The sequence below is a fragment of the Trachypithecus francoisi genome, unplaced genomic scaffold (genome assembly GCF_009764315.1).
Source record: "Trachypithecus francoisi isolate TF-2019V2 unplaced genomic scaffold, Tfra_2.0 Lachesis_group5, whole genome shotgun sequence".
NCBI lineage: Eukaryota > Metazoa > Chordata > Mammalia > Primates > Cercopithecidae > Trachypithecus > Trachypithecus francoisi.
The window spans coordinates 68,994,153-69,016,428 of NW_022681470.1; the positions used below are offsets into that span (position 1 = coordinate 68,994,153).

General features: G+C 38.9%; 1 protein-coding gene across 3 annotated transcripts in view; it reads right to left on the reverse strand.

Annotated features, from left to right (window-relative positions):
- The window catches only part of INTS7 (integrator complex subunit 7), a 102,833-nt gene that overhangs the window by 17,233 nt on the left and 63,324 nt on the right, over positions 1-22,276 (reverse strand). For all 3 annotated transcript variants that reach the window (XM_033200712.1, XM_033200711.1, XM_033200713.1), the window contains 4 exons: positions 22,023-22,229; positions 10,824-11,018; positions 10,198-10,301; positions 8,454-8,522 (listed from right to left, as the gene is read on the reverse strand). In XM_033200712.1, coding sequence (XP_033056603.1) covers positions 8,454-8,522; positions 10,198-10,301; positions 10,824-11,018; positions 22,023-22,229 — 575 coding nt within the window. The remainder of the gene's footprint in view (positions 1-8,453; positions 8,523-10,197; positions 10,302-10,823; positions 11,019-22,022; positions 22,230-22,276) is intronic.

Consider the following 22,276-nt stretch of genomic DNA (forward strand, 5'->3'; position numbering starts at 1 on the left):
CTGACCCCCTTGGCCTTCAAAATTGCTGGGATTACAGGCATGAGTCACTGCACCTGGCTGCATTTTCCTTTTTAAATCCAGTCTATCTTTATTTAGAATAAGACCATATCTATTTACTGGTACGACTGGATTTAAGTGTACCATCTTTTGATTTGTTTTCTACTTTTTCTATCTGTTTCTGTTCCTGTTTTCCTCTTTCTCTGGCCTCTTTTGGATTAACTAAGTATTTTAGTATTACACTTTATGGCTCTACTGGCTTGTTTTATTTCTTGGTGGCTGCTCTAGAGTTTAAAATATTCACCCTCAGTTTATCAGAAGTTACTATCAAAAGATATACTACTAAATGTAAGATTCTTACTACTATATCTCCCTGTTGTCTTATTTCATATATTTTACTTCTATATGTTATAAACTCCTAAACATCATTTTTGCTATAAATGGTCAATTATCTTTTTAAAAATTAAAAAAAATTTACCATTTGTAATCCTCCTTATTCAGTTTTGTAGGTCTGAGTTTATATCTGAAATAATTTTCCTTCAGCCTAAAGAATTTCCTTTAACATTTCTTGTAGTACAGACTTGCTGATGGCATTTATCAGATTTTTTTTTCTGAAAATGTCTTAATTTAACCTTAATTTATTGAACGGTATTTTTCCTGAATATAGAATTATAGGTTAACATTTTTTTTTCCAGGACTTTAAAGATGTTGCTCCAAAAACATCTTTTGGCTTGCAATATTTCTGATGAGAAATCAGTAGACATTCTGATCTTTCTTCCCTTCTAAATAATATTTTCTTCCCTTTTAAATAATACCTTCTCTTTAAAAAAATTTTCTCTTTATCATTGGTTTCCAGCAATTTCACTGTTAGGTGTACCTTGCTCTAATTTTATGTTTTCCCTGCCAGAGGTTCATTAAGCTTCTTGGCTCTGTGGGTTTATATGTTTAATTAAATATAAAAGACTTCTAGTCATTTAAATATTTTTCTGTTCCCCCTTTCCCTCTTTCTAGGATTCCAGTTACATGCATATTAGTATAAATGACATTACTCCAGAGGCCAGCTTTGACTCTTCATTTTTTCAGCCTTTTTTCTTCCTCTGTTCTAATTTGGGTAGAGAAATTTAAACAGCTTTGTTGATTATATTCTCTTTGAGGGAACTGATATTGGAATCTCAGGCCTTACTAGATTGAAATCCTAGATAGTGTAAATGCAAGAGCTGGGCAAGATGGCCGACTAGACGCAGCCTGGTGGAACAGCTGCCACCAAGGGACCAGGACGACTGGTCCTCTCCTAACAGATATTTAGAGGGAAGAAACTAAGGGTGGACAGAGGAAAGACACAGAAGCTGGGCTGAAGGGGAGGAAGCTGGGAGGGACCCGTGCATGGGGATATCGTACCAGGGGAACAGTGACTTGAACTGGCAAAAAACAACCAGCTACTGCAACAGGCCTCTGGAATCCTGGCAGGAGGAGATTCCTCGACCACTACGGACACGTGAGTTGGCACAGAGGGCTGCTTAGAGAAGTGTTAGGGGCCGTATTCTAGCCAATGCAGAGTCCAGAGTGTTTGGTGTTTGAGCATCTGTAGTGGAACATGGCCAGGGGCACCTATCCCTCTAGGCTTAACTTGCTGACTTGCTTTATAGGAGACTTTATCCTACTAAGGGAACTGTCAGACCTCAAGTCTACAGGGCTGTCTTGAAGATCAGATGGGGCCAGTCCATCTGGCCTCTCCTGGGGCCCCAACCTGGCTGTGCCTGCTTGCAGTGCAGCCTTGGGTGTCCTGGGGAGCCTGCATCATAGCTCCTGTGCTGGGGGACTATGCCTAACTGGTAGTGAGTTCCAGCACAGCAGCCCGGCTTGTGGACACGTGCCAGCTCACCTGCTCCCTTCCCATACTGGCAGCTTTCCCTGGGCCCATGGCCACCCCCCAACACTGCTTTGCAAACGTGTGTGCATAGGCAGATCTTGCCTCCCCAGTCCCACCAGTGCACATTCACCCTGCCCTGTCACTGCTGCTGGTGTGAGTGCATTCTGCCCCCATTACCCCTGCATTACTGCCATTGCATTTGGAGCTCCTGCGCCAACATTGCCCTGGGAGTGAAACTAGGCATGAAGAACAGTGGACCTTCCCCTGCCCTAAGTGGCTACCTCCACCTGCACAGAGGGCACACACAGTTCTGTGTCCATCAGCGCCATGCCCCTATGCTTATACTACCACTAGTGCCATGGCACGCAGTCACTAATAAGGCTCCCCTGCACCCCACCGGTCAGCCATGCTGCCTCTGCTGCTGCTGCTGTGAAGGCCCACACAAAGGCCGGCATCCCAGACCTGCTAGCATCCTGCCACAGTGGACAAGTGTGCATCCCGTTATGCTGCTGTTGCTGCTGCTGGCATGTGCAACTGAGGATGGATCCTACTGCCATCATCCTAATGAAACGCTCTGGCTGGCACCACCCGTTGGATTGTAGTAACCAGTGGCCCTGGAGTACCTTGGCCCCTACCCAGCACAATCAGTTCCTAGCCTGAAGGAGCCAGAGAACAAAGCTGAGGCTCATACCAGCCCCCCAGAACAAGCAGTCCAGGAGTTATGAGCTGAGCCTTGGCTCCCTAAAATCTTCCAGAAATGAAGCCAGTTGACTAAACCCGCTTTATACCACAACCAAACCCTCAAGGTCATCAAATAGGATTAAAAAAACCATAACAACAACAACAAAAAACATGCAAAGGACAGCAACTTCAAAGACTGAAGGACCATCAGCCCACAAAGATGAGAAAGAACCAGTGCAAGAACTCTGACAACTCAAAAAGCCAGAGTGCCTTCTTTTTCCGAATGACTGCACTAACTCTCCAGCAAGGATTCTGAATTGGGCTGAAATGGCTGGAATTACAGAAACAGAAATCAGAAAATGGATAGGAATGAAGATCATCAAGAAGCAGGAATACATTGAAACCCAATCCAAGGGAGCAAAGAAGCACAATAAAATGATACAGGAGCTGACAGACAAGAATAGCCAGCATAAAAAAGAATGTAACCAACCTGAAAGAGTAGAAAAACACACTGCAGTAATTTCATAATGCAATTCTTAAAATTAATTGCAAAGCAGACCAAGCTGTGGAAAGAATCACAGAGCTTGAAGGTTGGCTTTCTGAGTAAGACAGTAAGACAAGAATAGAGAAAAAAACACTTTGGGAGGCTGAGATGGGTGGATCACTTGAAGTCAGGAGTTTGAGACAAGCCTGGCCACCATGTTGAAATCCCATCTCTACTAAAAATAAAATAAAAAAAAATTAGCCAGGTGTGGTGGCGCATGCCTGTAATCCCAGCTACTCGGAAGGCTGAGGCAGAGTTGTAGATTCTATTTCTTTACCTAATCCCATATTTCTCAGGGTTTGTGTTCATTCCTTTTCATTCTTTTTTCTCTATTTTTTTTTTTTTTCTGAGACAGAGTCTCACTGTTGCCCAGGCTGGAGTGCAGTGGCGCGATCTCGGCTTACTGCCACCTCTGCCTCCCAGGTTCAAGAGATTCTCCTGCCTCAGCCTCCCAAGTAACTGGGATTACAGGCATGTGCCACCACGCCCGGCTAATTTTGTATTTTTCGTAGAGATGGGGTTTTCCTATGTTGGCCAGGCTGGTCTCAAACTCTTGACCTCAAGTGATCCTCCCACCTCAGCCTCCCAAAGTGCTAGGATTACAGGTAGGAGCCACCTCGCCTGGCCTCAACATTCTTAAAGAAAAGAAATTCCAACCAAGAAATTCATATCTGGCCAAACTAAGCCTCATAAGTGATGGAAAAATACAATCTTTTTCAGACAAGCAAATGCTGAGGGAATTTGTCATCACTAGACCTGTCTTATAAGAGCTCTTGAAGGAAGCACTAAATATAGAAAGGAAAGACCAGTCACTACAAAAATATACTTAAGTACACAGACCAGTGAGACACTGTAAAGCAACCATACAAATAAGCCTGCATGATAACCAGCTGCTATCATGACAGGATCAAATCCATACATCAATACTAACCTTTAATGTAAATTGGCTAAATGTCCCAATTACAAGGCACAGATTGGCAAGGTGGATAAAGAACCAAGACTCAATGGTATGCCAAGAGACTCATCTCACACGCAATTACATCCATAGGCTCAAAATAAAGGAATAGAGAAAAATCTACCAAGCAAATGAAAAATAGAAAAAAACAGCAGTTGCAATCCTAAATCAGACAAAACAGACTTTAAACCAACAAAGATTTAAAAAAAAAAAAAAAAAAAGACAAGGGTATTACATAATGGTAAAAGGTTCAATTCAACAAGACCTAACTATCCTAAATATATATGCACCCAACACAGGAGCACCCAGATTCATAAAGCAAGTGCTTAGAGACCTTCAAAGAGACTTAGACTCCCACACAATAATGGCGGGAGAATCCAACACTCCATGACAGTATTAGATCATTGAGGCAGAAAATTAACAAAAATACTCAGGACCTAATCTCAGCACTGGATCAAATGGACCTGATAGACATCTACAGAATTTTCTACCCCAAAACAACAGAATATACATTCTTCTCATCACCTCATGGCATATACTCTAAAATCAACCACACAATTAGACACAAAACAATCTTCAGCAAATGCAAAAGAACTAAAATAATAACCACTTTCTTGGACAACAGCATAATAAAATTAGCAATCAATACCAAGAAAATCGCTCAAAGCCATACGATTACACGGAAATTAAATAACCTGCTCCTGAATGACTTTTTGGCAAGTAATGAAATTAAAGCAAAAATCAAGAAGTTCTTTGAAACTAATGGAAAACAAAGAAACAACATACCAGAATCTCTGTAACATAGAGATTAAGAGAGAAATTAAGAGATTGAGAGAGAAATTTACAGCACTAAACACCTACATCAAAAAGTTAGAAAGACCTCAATTCACAAAATAACATCACAACTAAAAGAACTAGAGAATGAAGAGCAAATCAACCCCAAACCTGGAAGACAAGAAATAACCAAAATCAGAGCTGAACTGGAGACTGACACACAAAAAGCCATTCGAAAGATCAACAAATCCAGGAGTTGGTGTTTTGAAAAAAACATTAATATCTATTTGATAGACAGTTGGCAAGACCAATAAAGAAGAGAGAAGATCCAAGTAAACACAATTAGAAACAACAAAGAAGATATTAATCACTGACACCACAGAAATATGAACACCTCTATGGACACAAACTAGAAAATCTAGAAGGAATGGATAAATTCCTGAACATATACACTCTCCCAAGATTGAACCAGGAAGAAACTGAATCCCCGACGAGATAAAAAATGAGCTCTGAAATTGAATCAGTAATAAATAGCCTACTAACCAAAAAAAAGCCCAGGACAAAATGGATTCACAGCCAAACTCTACCAGGTATACATAGAAGAGTTAGCACCATTCCTACTGAAGCTTTTCCCAAAAAATTAAGGAGGAGGGACTCCTCCCTAACTCATATACGAGGCCAGCATCACCCTGATACCAAAACCTGTGGAGACAAAACAACAAAAACCTCAGGCCAATATCCCTGATGAACATTGATGCAAAAATCCTCAAAAAATACTGGCAAACTGAACCCAGCAACAAATCAAAAAGCTTATCCACCACCATCAAGTAGGCTTTATCTCTGGGATGCAAGGTTGGTTCAACACAGCCCATCCAAATCAATAAATGTGATTCATCACATAAATAGAACTAGAGACAAAAACCACATGATCATCTTAATCAATGCAGAAAAGACTTTTTGATAAAATTTCATATCCCATTATATTAAACTCTGAATAAACTAGGAATTGAAGAAACATACCTCAAAATAATAAAAGCCACCCATGACAAAAACCACAGCCAACATCATATCGAATGGGCAAAAGCTGGAAGCATTCCCCCCGAAAACTGGCATAAGACAATGATGCCCTCTCTCACCACTCCTACTCAACACAGCATTGGAAATCCTGGCCAGAGCACTCAGGTGGGAGAAAGAAATAAAGAGCATCCAAATAAGAAGAGAGGAAGTCCAACTATCCCTGTGTGCAGACATTATACTATATATAGGAAAGCCCACAGTCTTGGCCCACAAGCTCCTTAAGCTGATAAACAACTTCAGCAAAGATCCAGGATACAAAATCAACATAAAAAGTCAGTAGTATACCTATATACCAATAACAGTCGAGCTGAAAGCCAAATCAGGAATGCATTCCCATTCACGACTGTCACAAAAAGAATAGAATACCCAGGAATACGGCTAACTGGGGAGGTGAAAGCAAAACACTGCTCAACAAAATCAGAGATAACACAAACAAATGGAAAAACATTCCATGCTCATGAATAGAAGAAATCAATATTGTTAAAATGGCCATACTGCCCAAAGCAATGTATAGATTCAATGCTATTCCTATCAAACTGCCAACGACATTCTTCACAGAACAAGAAACTATTTTAAAATTCATATGGAACCAAAAAGAGCCCAAACAGCCAAGGCAATCCTAAGCAAAAAGAGCAAAGCTGGAGGCATCAGGCTACCCAACTTCAAACTATACTACAGGGCTACAGTAACCCAAACAGCATGGTACTGGTATACAAACAGACACACAGACCAATGGAATAGAATAGAGAGCCCAGAAACAAGGCCACGCACACCTACAACCATCTTATTTTTGACAAAGCTGACAAAAACAAGCAATAGGGAAAGGACTGCCTGTTCAATAAATGGTGCTGGAATAAGTGGATGTCATATGCAAAAGATGGAAACTGGACCCCTTCCTTACACCACAGACAAAAATCAACTCAAGATGGATTAAAGACTTAAATGTAAAACCTAAAATGATATAACCCTGGAAGACAACCTTCGGGACTAGGCATGAGTAAAGATTTCAATGCAAAGATGCCAAAAGCAATTGCAACAAAAGCAAAAATTGACAAATGGGATCTAATAAAACTAAAGCGTTTCTGCACAACAAAAGAAACTATCCACAGATTAAACAACCTACAGAATGGGAGAAAATTTTTGCTAACTATGCATCTGACAAAGGTCTAATATCAAGCATCTATAAGGAACTTAAATTATTTACAAGAAAAAAACAAGCCCACGAAAAAGTGGGCAAAGGACATGAACACTTTTCAAAAGAAGACATACACATGGCCAACAAGCATATGAAAAAAATCTCAACATCACTGATCATTAGAGAAATGCAAATCAAAACCACAATGAGATACCATCTCACACCAGTCAGAATGGATATTATTAAATCATTAAAAAATAACAGATGCTGGTGAGGTTGCAGAGAAAAGGGAACCCTTATACACTGTTGGTGGGAGTGTAAATTAGTTCAACCATTGTGGAAAGCACCATGGTGATTCCTCAAAAAGCTAAAACCAGAACTACCATTCGGCCAAGCAATTCCATACTGTGTACATACCCAAAGGAATAGAAATAATTCTATCATAATGACACATGCACACATATGTTCACTGCAGCACTATTCACAATAGCAAACACATGGAATTAACCTAAATGCCCATCAATGGCAGACCTGATAAATAAAACGTGGTACACATGCATCACGAAATACGATGCAGCCATAAAAAAGAAGACGATCATGTCCTTGGCAGGAAGATAGATGGAGCTGGAAGCTATTATCCTCAGCAAACTAACACAGGAACAGAAAACCAAATACCACACATTCTCACTTAGAAGTGGGAGATAAATGATGAGAACATATGGAAACATAGAGGGGAACACCACACACTGGGGCCTACCTGAGGGTGGAAGGTGGGAGGAAAAAGAGGACCAGGAAAAATAACTATTGGGTACTAAGCTTAAAATCTGGGCAATGAAATGATTTGTACAACAAACCCTGGTGACACGAGTTTCCCTATATAACAAACCTGCACATGTAACACTGAACTTAAAAAAGAAAGAAAATGCATATTCAAAAAGAGAATACTATCATGGGAAGAAAAAGGAATCATTCTTTAATGAAAACAACTATTTTGAATAATTAATTAGTTACTGGGGGAAGGGAAAAATTTAAAAGAGCAAAATCAGGGATATTTTGGTTTAAGAAGCCAAAGGAAAAAAATCTTAAGTTCAAGTTTAATTGTATCATTAACTCAATTTTTCACAGTTTAATTATAATATACGAGAAGAAACTGTTCATATTCAAAGAATTTCTTCCCAGTTATCTTTCCATGTTAACTTATTGAAAACAAGAGGCAGGAGGCAAATAGATAACAGAGTCAGAAAATCTATGTTTTGTCACTAGTTACGTAACTCGGAGAAAATGCTGGAAGAATTCTTCCTCTTTGTTTTTATTTCCATAATACTTGTTCCAAAATACTCTTCTGATGATTCTGATGATTAGGTAAGACAATGTATAGAAAGCGTTCTGTAACTTCAACTATTATTAATATTAGAATTACCTTGCTGATTCTGGATCCAAAATCAGGGCTTCTATTGCATGAGATATCAGTAAACAGCTCTGCTGCTGTCTGGATTGATGTTAAGGTTACATATGAAAATAGAGAAGATACCCACTATAGGTTTATATTACCTGAACACTAAACGGGTCAAGATTTGATTGCCTAGTGAAAGTAATCATAATGTTATCAACTCGAATGGTCTGGGGCTCTATCTTTTCTTTTTAAGGGATATACATTGTCTATAATAGCGATCCTCAGACTCTGTTCCAAGAAGGGTACTTCGGAGGCTACTACTGTGGGAAGGGGAAATCAAGTGATAGACCCCGTGATTCAATTACAGCAACTCTGTTTTTATCTGTCTTAGATATAGGGGTTTTTCATAAGAGTCTGGGACAAGCAAATAAACGTTTCACTGATACAAGTTAAAAAAATAAAAACAAAAACAAAACACAGTGGTCTAAGGAGCCTTTATCCCAGAGGTTCCTAATCTAGGGCTCAAGAGGTCCGGCAACCCCCAAACTTATATGCACATTTTGGGTGTCTCTGCATATATGCATTTTGCAGGACAGGGGGCCCACAGCACTCACTGGGTTTCAATCAGTAAACTAAATGCCAAGAACTACTGATTGGTAAGTACTACAACTTAAAAAAAGAATTTCTATTCCTTCCTTTCAAAAGTGAAGTTGCTAATAAGAAAATACGGAGAACTTAGGAAGGGTTTAAAAGTGACCACTAGGCTGGGCACAGTGCCTCACGCCTATAATGCCAGCACTTTTAGGTGGATCACTTGAGCCTAGGAGTTTGAGACCAGCCTGGCCAACATGGTGAAACCCTGTCTCTACTAAAAATATAAAAATTAGCCAGGTTGGGGTGGCACGTGCCTGTAATCCCAGCTACTTGGGAGGCTGAGGCAGGAGAATCGCTTGAACCCGGGAGGCAGAGGTTGCAGTGAGCCAAGATCATGCCACTGCACTCCAGCCTGGGCAACAGAGTGAGACTCCATCTCAAAACAAAAACAAAAACAAAAACAAAACAAAAGTGACAACTAATGCTACTGGAAAGATCATTAATAAAGGTGATAAAAACTAGGACTGTTAGCCACAAAGAAAGGTGAGGTGAAACACAAGTTCTTTGGTGGGAAAATGTGTTGTGCTGTCTGTTGTAGCTCAAGTGAGCACAGGTAAGCAACACTGGCTTTGGATGTTGCTTTGGATGCTCTTTCTGGATATAAAAAAAAAGACACCTGTCTGGGCGCGGTGGCTCAAGCCTGTAATCCCAGCACTTTGGGAGGCCGAGACGGGCGGATCACGAGGTCAGGAGATCGAGACCATCCTGGCTAACACAGTGAAACCCCGTCTCTACTAAAAATACAAAAACTAGCCGGGCGAGGTGGCGGGCGCCTGTAGTCCCAGCTACTCGGGAGGCTGAGGCAGGAGAATGGCGTAAACCCGGGAGGCGGAGCTTGCAGTGAGCTGAGATCCGGCCACTGCACTCCAGTCCGGGCGACAGAGCGAGACTCCGCTTCAAAAAAAAAGACACCTTTGAATCACCATTTTTTGTTAAAATCACCTGGGTAAAGTTAAAAAGTAAGATTATTCTGCTTATATATTTTAAAGGGGAAACTATATAATAAATTTGTAGGGTTATCTAACATGTATTTTGTAGATAAGCATATCTGAGGTAGTCTATATTTAAAAGAATACTTCCAAAAAGAACAAGAAATACTAGGGCAGGCTTGGGATACAGTTCAACATTCCTTAAAGTTGCTGAGTCAGCATCAAAAGATGCCTGGTAAAGATCTCCATATCGAGAAGCAAGGCTTCGAAATTCTTCCATGGACTGTTTCATCTATAAAAAATCAATTATGACAAATAAACATGCTTTCATTATCGTATAAACAACACAAAAATCAAAACATAAAAAAGCATCTTTAAACAATAACTCAAAAAAATACTGCAGTCTTTTCACTGTCATTCCATTCACTTTCATAAACTTTGTTAAATAAAAACAAAAATGGCAAATGAAACTATACATGTTCACAAGATTATTATATATGACATATAGAAACAAAAACATTTGTATTTTAGCTTCTTCAAGTTCCACTAAAATAGTTTAGTTATAAATATTCTCAAGTTTTTAAAAAAAAATCTATGTCCTTTCTCTTTATATAAATATGTAGCACCCATTGAGATACCATCAATCACTTTATCATTCTAATAACACATCAGCCTATTTTCAGCTAGACAGTTAATAAATATTTATGATAATGTCTGAGTCAAACCACTGATTTTAAATTTCACAACTTTTCATCTTATAACTTCAAAAACCTCTAAAGTGTAAATAAAAAATGCACTGAAAGTTAAGACATGCCTGATTGGAGATGCGACCACACCTCTGAAGGTCATTTCCTAAGGTCATGGCAATTGTTGTGGCAATTGCAGGTGGAGGGCTTGTCTTCAGGCTATTACAAGTACAGATAAGTTGAGAGAAGGCTTGTAGAAGGTCAATCCTGAGTTTTACAAATTCACATTGAAAACTTAAAGGATTCAGTGGTGTACTAGCTGCCTGGAAAAAAAAAAAAAGAGATATTTAAGACAAAGTAAACATAACAGTGAGATGGGGGGCAGTACCAAGTATTTATCAGTTTGTGGTCAAGGGCAGTAGTTTTCTAAAAACACTGATGGATAAAGACCTAAATGATAAAAAGAATAATGTAATATTAGAATGAAAAACATTGTTACTAAACACCAGCTCTGAAAAACTGTATGTACAATCACTATTCAAAGGTTTCTTACTGCCTACATTCACGAAGACCCCATAATATGTGGGTTGTCAAGAACATCATCAAGAAGATAATCACGGCTGGGCGTGGTGGCTCACGCCTGTAATCCTAGCGCTTCAGGAGGCTGAGGCAGGTGGATCTCGAGGTCAGGAGATCGAGACCATCCTGGCTAACACGGTGAAACCCTGTCTCTACTAAAAATACAAAAAAATTAGCCGGGCATTGTGGTGGGCGCCTGTAGTCCCAGCTACTTGGGAGGCTGAGACAGGACAATGGCATGAACCCAGGAGGCGGAGTTTGCAGTAAGCCGAGATCACACCATTGCACTCCAGCCTGGGCGACAGAGCAAGACTCTGTCGAAAGAAAGAAAAGAAAAGAAAGAAAGAAAATCACATAAGGGATGCTTCAAGGACATTACCATCCCCCAAATCCCCTATTACCTTGCTACCTTCCTAATCTGAAATTCCCATCACTGGAACCTTGAAAAGTTGGGGGCAGAAAGAAAAAGAAAGATAAGGGCAGGAGAAATATGTTTCTAGACAGTCACTGTTTTTAAAAAACGAACATTGCCTCAAAGTTACCTGCTTCCACAGTAGCCCAAATTTCTTTTTCTTTTTCTTTATTTTTTATTTTTTTATTTTTTGAGACAGGGAATCATTCTATCACCCAGGCCAGAGTGCAGTGGCACAATCATGTCTCACTGTAGCCTCAACTTCCTGGGCTCAAATGATCCTCCCACCTGAGTTTCTCAAGTAGCTGGGACTAAGGGTGCGCACCACCATGCTCGGCTAATTTTTTTTTTTTTTTTTTTTGAGACGGAGTTTCGCTCTTGTTGCCCAAGTTGGAGTGTAATGGCACGATCTCAGTTAACTGCAACCTCCGTTTTCCGGGTTCAAGCAATTCTCCTGCCTCAGCCTCCCGAGTAGCTGGGACTACAGGTGCGTGCCACTACGCCCGGCTAATTTTTTATATTTTTAGTAGAGACAGGGTTTCACCATGTTAGCCAAGATGGTCTTGATCTCCTGACCTCGTGATCTGCTCGCCGCAGCCTACCAAAGTGCTGGGATTACAGGCGAGAGCCACTGCGCCTGGCTGTGCCCAGCTAATGTTTTTGTAGAGACTGGGTCTCACTATGTTGCTTGGGCTGGCCTCAAACTCCTGTAGCCCAGATTAATTTTTAAAATAATTTCTGAGTAGAGACTTCAGAAAGCACAGAGAGGACACCAAGGAAGAAGGGGTTATAACACACAAATAAGTTTCAATGAAGATGGAGGGGTGTCAGGAGTAAGTCTTGGGTAGCATTAGCTAGGTAGAAAAGGTAAATGGTAAGGCAAGCCAGGGTGGACAGAGAACTAAGAAAATCTTTAATTATTTGGCAACTGTCCTAGTGGAGATCCTAGCACTATGTAGTTTTAACAAAAGGCACATATTAAAAATGTGCTAATTTAACAATAAATGGAGGCATAGTGAAAATCTTCCTCTATGACATGACCCACTTAAAACACACTGATGCTGTTTCTTAGATACTATCTCACATTAGTCTTTCAGCAAAAGAGCCAGACATGATTTTGGGGTTCTAGAAGTCAGTTACAACATTATCCGGCCAATTTTATCTCATACTGACCTTAGCATAGCCGTCTCTACTATTAAGTGTCAAATGATCTGTTTCATTATTTGGTAGCATTCAGATTTTACTCTACAAATTAGTAAACCACTCTCCGTATTCTTTTTTTTTTAATTATACTTTAAGTTCTAGGGTACATGTGCACAACGTGCAGGTTTGTTACATATGTATACATGTGCCATGTTGGTGTGCTGCACCCATTAACTCGTCATTTACATTAGGTACATCTCCTAATGCTATCCCTCCGCACTCCTCCCACCCCACGACAGGCCCTAGTGTGTGATGTTCCCCAACCTTTGTCCAAGTGTTCTCATTGTTCAATTCCCCGCTATGAGTAAGAACACGGGGTGTTTCGTTTTCTGTCCTTGTGATAGTTTGCTCAGAATGATGGTTTCCAGCTTCATCCATGTCCCTACAAAGGGTGTGAACTCATCCTTTTTTATGGCTGCATAGTATTCCATAGTATATATGTGCCACACTTTCTTAATCCAGTTTAACATTGAGGGACATCTGGGTTCGTTCCAAGTCTTTGCTATTGTGAATAGTGCCGCAATAAACATACGTGTGCATGTGTCTTTATAGCATCACGATTTATAATCCTTTGGGTATATACCCAGTAATGGGATGGCTGGGTCAAATGGTATTTCTAGTTCTAGATCCTTGAGGAATAGCCACACTGTCTTCCACAATGGTTGAACTAGTTCACAGTCTCACCAACAGTATAAAAGCGTATCCTTTTTAAGAATGTATGCTTGCTCTAGTATTCCTCTCAAACTGCAAAGGCCCTTGATGAAACCTTTTATATAAGGTAGAAGTAATAACTATACTCAACATATTTAATTCTGTGGTTTTCGACCTTCAGAATTATTTTGTTGTAATCATGAAACAGCACAGATTAGGACATTAAAGAGACTACTTAAGTTGTTTTTAATTTCTTAGATGATAAATATCCCCACCTCCTCTGCCTCTTACACTGCTACTTGCTATTTTAAATTTATGTTTCTCAGCAACTTTAAAAGGGACAGGGGTACAAGTAAGTGTATGTGATACAGTTATATAAATACTACCAGCCATCTTAACTGACAAAAAATACTGGCAATACTGTTCTAACACACATTATAAAACTGAAAGAGAAGAAAGATGTTGTAGTAAAGGAGATCTGCTGCTACTCTGGCTTTATCTCTAACAAGAAATATTTGATTGATGATAACCTTGAAGGTGATTGTGCCATCCTAGACCATGTTATACTGAAGGAAAGCAGTGCTACATACAGTACTTGTGTTCAAAAAGAACACAGAGACAGATTTGTAATAAAAGTTGAAGACTTTTATTTAAAGGGTAATATCATCTAATAACATTAGGAGATGTATAAGAAATAAGGTTTGGATTACAGAAGTATGAATAATGCCAATGAGAAATAAAGGGACCTCATTTCCTTTTCTTTCCACTGGGGCTAAAGCTTAAACAGAGGTTGGGTTCTAACATCAGGAGATAAAGCAAACATTGTGTATAATCAAAATTACCCCTGAAAATTCCTCAGGAATGAGTTATTTCCAGTTATTTCAACATAGCCAGATGAAGGAACAACAAACTCAGAATTGTTTTCTAATTGTTTTCTAATTTCATTCTGGGGTATAAGCTAATTGAGAAGAATGGCTGGCAGAATTGTCTCCACTATCCAAATAGTCTTTTTTTTTTTTTTCTGGCGAAACATATAGAGTTAAATGTGTGTTAAACAGGCATATAATTAATACTATTTCACTGAATTTCTAAACAGAGCTAGCTAAAGAAACTAATATAGCTGGAAAAAAGCTACCTGATAAGCTCATATTATTGTGAAAGAGGTCGCCAGAACTGTTTTCATCTAGTAGAACTGAAACTTTATACTCATTAAACAAACAACTCCCCCTTTTCCCTTGCCTCAAGCCCCTGGCAACCACTATTCTACTGTCTGTTTCTAAGAATTTGACCACTTTAGATATCATATAAGTGGAACCATACAGTATAAGTCTTCTGTGACTGACTTATTTTACTTAGCATAAGGTCAGGTTTTAAAAGAATAAGCCAAGCCTAAAGCTAGGAGAAACTAGATTAAACAAGCCCTCCTACTAAGACCAGCTGGGAAAATGGAACAAAATATTTAAAGTATCTATGTGAAAGCACTGAAGAACTACTAAGGTTATAAGGACCTGTGGAACCAAAATTATGAAGAGAAGGGAAACCCAAAAAGGTAGCCCTGACATACGCTAATTTGAAAACTGCTACGGAAAAGCTGAGCAGAGCTTTCAGGGGTCTCATAAAACTAGAAAGGACTGTGGAAAATACTTCATTCAGGCTTTCTGCTGTAACCTCAAAGAACTATACCCTAGGAATCAGGAGAACCCAAAAATATGCTGGCTCTCACAAGGACTGAAGCCTAGCTTTGAATCAGTTCAATCTTTGGCTGAATTAAGGTCATCTACCCTTACCCTAAGCGCCTGTCAAAAGAAAGGAAAAATAATTTAAGGCTCTTATAATGTAAATACCTATCATTTTTCAAACACACTGTCCAAAATTCAATAAAAAATAACCAAGTGGCTGGGAGTGGTGGCTCACACCTGTAATCCCAGCATTTTGGGAGGCCGAGGTGGGCAGATTACGAGATTAAGAGTTCGAAACCAGCCTGGCCAACATGGTGAAACCCCGTCTCTACCAAAAATACAAAAAAATTAGCTGGGCGTGGTGGCGCACACCTGTAATCCCAGCTACTCAGAAGGCTGAGGCAGGAGAATTGCTTGAACCCAGGAGGTGGGGGTTGCAGTGAGCCGAGATTGTGCCACTGCACTCCAGCCTGGGCGACAGAGCTGGAAAGACAGTGCTAGCATGTAGGGAAAAAATAAAATAACCAAGCATACAAAAATGACAAAACTCCCCAAACCAAGAGGGGAAAAAAAGTAAAAAACACAAACAACAATAGATCCAGATAGCAGAGATATCAGATATGAACTTTAAAATAACTATGATTAATATGTTAAAAAATTAAATGACAAGATGGAGAAGCCTAGTTGAAAAGTGGAAAATATAAAATAACCAAATGGAAAGTCTGGGACTAAAAATATATATTAGGTTAGTGCAAAAGTATGATTTTTGCCACTACTTATATTAATAAATGAAATTAAGAATGTAATGAATGGGTTTAACAGCAGATTAAACAGTAAAAATATTAATGAACTAGAACATAGGACAGGAGAAAACATCTAGAGGGAAATGCAGAGAGATAAAAAGATGGAAAATGGAGAAGAGAATGTAAGAGATATATGAGACTCGGTAAAAAGGATTAATGCAGGTGCAACTGAAGCCCTAAATGAAAGAAAAAGGGACAGAAGCAATATCTAAAGAAGTAACGGTCAGGTACAGTGGCTCATGCCTGTAGTCCCAGCACTTTGGGAGGCTGGCTTGAGGCCAGGAGTTCAAGACCAGCCTGGGCAACAAAGTGAGACACCCATCTCTACCAAAAATAAAATTTAAAAAATTAGCTGGGTGCAGTGGTACAGTATGAGGCTGTAGTGAGCTATGATCACGCTGCTGTACTACAGCCTGGGCAACAGATTGAGACCCTTGTCTAAAAAAAAAAAAAAAGAAAGAGAGAGAGAGAATGACCAAATATTCCAAAACTGATTCAAAAAGCACTACAAAACCCAAAAGGCATTTGGATACAATACTGGTTAAACTGGAAACCAACAGGGGCAACACTGGTTAGCAGTCACCTACTAAAGCTGAACCTAAGTATGTCCTATGATGAGGCACTACCACCTAGAAGAAAGGTACATCTGTATCAAAAGTTATGTATAAGAATGTTCATAACTGATTTATTCTTAACAGCCCCAAACTGGAAACAAGCCAAACATTCCTCAAATATTATACAAGATTGTATAATAGTCATCCAATGGAATACTCTGCAGCAATAAAAATAAATGAACAATTGCCATATACAACAAAAAACATGAATGAATCATATTATATAGACAGTGCTGAGCAAAAAAAGCTAGAATCAAAAGAATAATACTGCATGTGTTAAATAAAGTTGGAAAACAAGGCCAAACTAAGCCATAGTTTTAGAAATCAAAATAGTCACTAATTCTTGGGAGAAAGGTGAAGGTAGTAACTGGAATGGGCATGAAGCAGAGAGAAATTTCAACACAAACAAAACACACATCATAAAAAAAGATCTCAGACTACATTAAAATTAAAAACTGCTATTCATCAGAACACAAAAAGCAGGAAAAAAGTTACAAATCTAATAATATCTGCATTTCTATAACAAAAGATTAGTATCCAGAACGTATAAAGTACTCTTATAAACCAGTAAGAAAAAGACACAGAAACTAGTAGGAAAATTAGTAAAAATCTTCAAAACGAACTTCGCAGAAAATAAAACACAAATGGCCAAACATATGAAACAAATGTCTAATTGTATTAGTAATCTGGGAAAAGCCAATCATAAGCTTTAGAACCTACCAGACAAAGAGAAAAACGTATGGCAATAGGAACTCTTACACACTGTTTGGAGGACTTTAAATTTGTAAGGCCACTGGGAAAAACCTGGTATTAGCTAGTCAATTTAAAGATGTACATAACCTGTGCAATTCCACTCTTAGGTAATATCTTACAGCAATATCTCTAAACAGGAACAGGAGTATTCTTAGCATTTTAGGAGATTAGGTATTTAGTCACTGACCATTACTGCCAGTAGGAATGCTTCCCAACTCCCCATCACTGTGACAAAAAGAAACATACACACACACTTCCAACTTGGAGCAAGGGGCAGATACCCAGCTCTGAGTGAGGGCCACTGCCCTAGAGAAGGGTTTTTTCAACCTGAGTATTACTGACATTCTGAACTGAATAATTCTTTGTTGAGGGAGGCTCTCCTGTGCATTGCCTCTGCACTAAATACCAGTAACAACTGGGCAAGTGGTGATAACCAAAAAAGGCTCCAGATACTGCCAAATATCTCCTGGAGGATAAAACCATCCCTGGTTGAGAACTACTGTCCTAGAGAAACCTTTGCAGTAAGTGCATCAAAAGATATGTACAAGAATGTTCAGAGCAGTACGTTGGTAACAGCAAGAAACTGGAAAAATCAAAATGCTTATCAACACTAAAGTGGGAAAATAAATTGATGTATATTCTTATGATGCAAGACTATATGGCAGGGAAATTGACCTATAGATTCCTGCAACAAAACAGATGAATCTTAGGAACATAACTTAGATGATCAAAGCAAGTCAAAGAAAAATATGATTCCTTTTTATATAAAAGTCAAAAACAAGCAACATGAAACAGAACCTTGTTTAGAGTTACAAAGAAGCATGTTGAAATTATAAAGAAAGGGCTGGGCATCGGGCTCATGCCTGTAATGCCAGCACTTTGGGAGGCCGAGGTGGGTGGATCAACTTAGGTCACGAGTTTGAGACCAGTCTGGCGAATATGGTGAAACCCTGTCTCTACTAAAAAATACACCACTGGGGGAGGTGGCGGGCGCCTGTAGTCCCAGCTACTCGGGAGGCTGAGGCAGGAGAACGGTGTAAACCCGGGAGGTGGAGCTTGCAGTGAGCTGAGATCTGGCCACTGCACTCCAGCCTGGGCGACAGAGCTAGACTCCGTCTCAAAAAAAAAAAAAAAAAAAAAAAAAAAATTAGCCAGGGATGGTAAAAAGTGCCTGTAATCCCAGTTACTTGGGAGGGTGAGGCAGGAGAATCACTTGAACCTGGGAGGTGGAGGATGCAGTGAGCTGAGATCGTGCCACTGCACTCCAGCCTGGTGACAATAGTGAAACTCAGTCTCAAAAAAAAAAGAAAAAGAAAAAATTATAAAGAAAGGCAATGGAACAGTAAACACAAGATCCAAAGCACTGTTACCTTTGTGGGAAGGAAACAGTGTACAAATGTGGAGGCACACATAAGAATTTTACTTTTTTTTTTTTTTTTTTTTAAGGAAACAGCGTCCTGCTATGTTACCCAGGGTGATATTCACAAGCATATAAGAATTTTAAAGGTAATGATAATGTCCTATTTTCTAACTGGATGTTTGGATATTTGTTGTGTTTTTTAATGCCCTACATAATACATATGTAGATATTATGCCTATTCAATATTTAATAACAAAAATTAAACGATAAAAAAAAAACACTATTGTAGGTAGAATGTTAAGCTGGTTCCTCTGATTCAAGTTCCCTGGTATCCACACCTTGGGCAGGCTGAATATCACTAGTTTAAAAACCTAAAATCTGAAATGATCCAAATTCTGAAATGCTCCAGAATCTGAAATTGACATGATGTTCAAAGGAAATGTTCATCGGAGCATTTCTAATTTTGAATTAGGGAGGCTCAACTGGCATAATGAAAATATTCCAAAATCCAAAGAAACCTCAAAATACAAAACACTCCTGGTTCCAAGCATTTTACATTAAGGAATACTAAACCTACATCTTCTTTTGAAGGTGGATAGCACCCAAAACTTGCTTCTAACTAATGGAATATGGCAAAAGTGATGAGATTTTGAGGATATGGTTTAGGTCCCTAATGAATTGACTTTAGATTAGTAGAAAGGGAGATCATTCGGAGTGAATCGGATCTAATCAGTTGAGGCCATTAAAAGAGGGTGAGAGATTCTCTTGCTGGTTTGGAAGAACCAGGTTCCACAAGTTCTTCAGGTGCAAGGAAATAAAATCTGCAACAAATTCATGATCTTAGAACAGGACCCTGAGCCTCCTGGAGCCTCAGATATCTGAGACTGACCCTCACAGACACCTTGATTACAGTTTTGTGATACCATGAGCAGAGGACCCAGCTAAGCCATGCCTGGACTACTACTACTGCTACTACTATTACTTTTTTTTTTTTTTTTTTTTTTGAGACAGAGTCTCAGGCTGGAGTGCAATGACACAATCTCAGCTCACTGCAACCTCCTCCTCCCAGGCTCAGGCGATTCTCCCACCTCAGCCTCCTGAGTAGCTGGGACCACAGGCACATGCCACCACGCCCGACTAATTTTTAAATTTTTTTGTAGAGACAGGGTTTTCCAACATTGCCCAGGCTGGTCTCAAACTCCTGGGCTCAAAATACTGGGATTACAGGCATAAGCCCCCACGCCTGGCCTGTGCCTGGACTTCTGACTCACAGAAACTGTGAAATAATAAATAGGTATTGTTTTAAGCCACTAACCTTGTAGTAATTTGTTACACAGCACAGAAAGCTAATATAAACACTTTTTAGAATTTTTATTCCTAAGAAAAAAAGACAACTCTATCATTAATCATTGTATTGAGAAATTAAACACCTAACTTTGCTATTGGGTCTCCATAAACAAAGAATTTTGAACTTCTCCTGTTTAGTGTGGCTGAAGCAGATAAAAAGCATGATCCTCAAAGCTGTACGATCTGAGGTATGGATCATTCACATCAGTAAGTTAAAAGGGGCAGTACATGCTCATATTTACTCAGTTAAAAAGACAGAAAGCAACTGTCAAATCCACACTTACCAAATGAACAGGTTAAAAAATAAACATAAAAAAAGTCCTCAAAAAACCCCTGAGAGTATATAATACAATCAGAGTTGTGGGAAGTTTCCAACAACTCTGAGGATCACATTGCCTTCCCCTATAGTCTACACTCAAGTGAAGAATTATTTCCTGTTTTTCTTAATCCTAAAAGCACAGTGTTTGACACATAGCAAATGTTTATGATCTGTTGAATAAAATAACTCCATTTCAAAAGGAGAATATCTGAGGCCCAATGACCTACCCAAAGTCACACTGTGTTAATGGCAGAACCAAGACTAAGATAAGGTCTCCTCTCTGTGAATCAAGTGCTTTCTTCCTGTGTCAGAATTCAATACTTAATTATTGTCAACCCTCGTTAAATACAACACATACCATAGAAATCATTAACCGAGTATTAAATATTCAAAATAATTTTTCATAAAATTAATTCCATCTGCCTCACTGTTTTGTGAGCCTATCTGCCCAAAGTTCTTACCACTTATGGTACTAAATAATTAACAATTTTCTGCTCCACATAAACTAGAAAATGAAATCATTCTATTGATCTGAATCAATAATTATACTTTTAATTTTCTGGGGCATTTATTAGTCTAATATGGGAAACAACAATCTCTTCCCAGAATAATCAAGAAAGAATCAAAGCAGTTAATGCTACCCTTTAAATAGAGAAGAGCCTATACTCCTTTTTTAAACAGTCATCAATCAATCCTAGCAAAAATATATATATAAAATACTTCAAAATATATGTGCCTCTCAGTAGTCTGAATATTCTCTTTAGTGACACCTGCTTTTTCTGCTTTGAAACATTTCTTTTGAAATAGCCCACCATTCAAAATAGTTTAGATATGTTATAAATGTACATAAACAGGTACCAAAAGTTTTATGGTCCCATCTCAATATATACAATTTTAAAAGTCATGTGACAGTATTTTTTAAATGTTTAATGTTGATAATATAACTTCTTTACTTTTAAAGGGAAAAAGCCCTTGTATTAATACAAAAAATGCTGATTTTAGGGAATAGGTTCCTACTTAGGAATTTAACTAATTTCAAGGAAACATAAGGATCCCTTTGCAACCCTTTCATTTTCTTGGCAGAGATAACAGAAATTGTATCTAGCTAATGGTTAATGTGGAGTAGGAGGATATCACAGAGTGGTACAAAGTGGGACACTAGAATCTTTGATAATTTCTCTTTATCTGTAAAGCAAGAAACTCTAGCTACTTAGTCAGTAGTTGCCAGGTATGAGATGAGGTCAGGGGTTTATGTTTGATGGTGGTACTGATGCATGCAGGCTGGAATCTTACTAGTAAGAGTCTGTAGAGGGAGGATCCTATCTCCACACCACTTACCCATTCTGCATGGATTCAGCAATCCTCTTCACACTGTTATGTTAAAAAGTGGTACCCAATTCTTTATAACAAGAAAATGATAAACTTCTATCAATCTAAGAATGTTAAAAAGGGGAAAAGGTTAAGGGTTTATTTTCATGACCTACTTCTTATAGTCAAATACACATCAGCAAGTTTCTCAAGTTAGTTGAAATAGGCCAATCCAAAAAGAGAAAGGAGAGAACTCTCATACAAGTCATCATCACCAAAGGTGAATTAAGAGGACTTACTGTTAAGGAAGCAATCCCTTTGTGATAGAATTTTAAGGATTCAGCAATGCAAGAAAGTGCTGAACTATAATTTTCCTCTTGCAACCCAGTGAGACACTGTTCTGCATGTGAAAACTCCTTCAAACTATTTAGCCAGAAGTAGAAGTGTTCTGAGGCCACCTGAGTCAGCAAACTCTGATAAAGCTCTTTGGCCATGTCATGATTACCCTAAAAACAAAAAAAGAAAAGAAAAAAGAATAGAAGGAGCACATGGT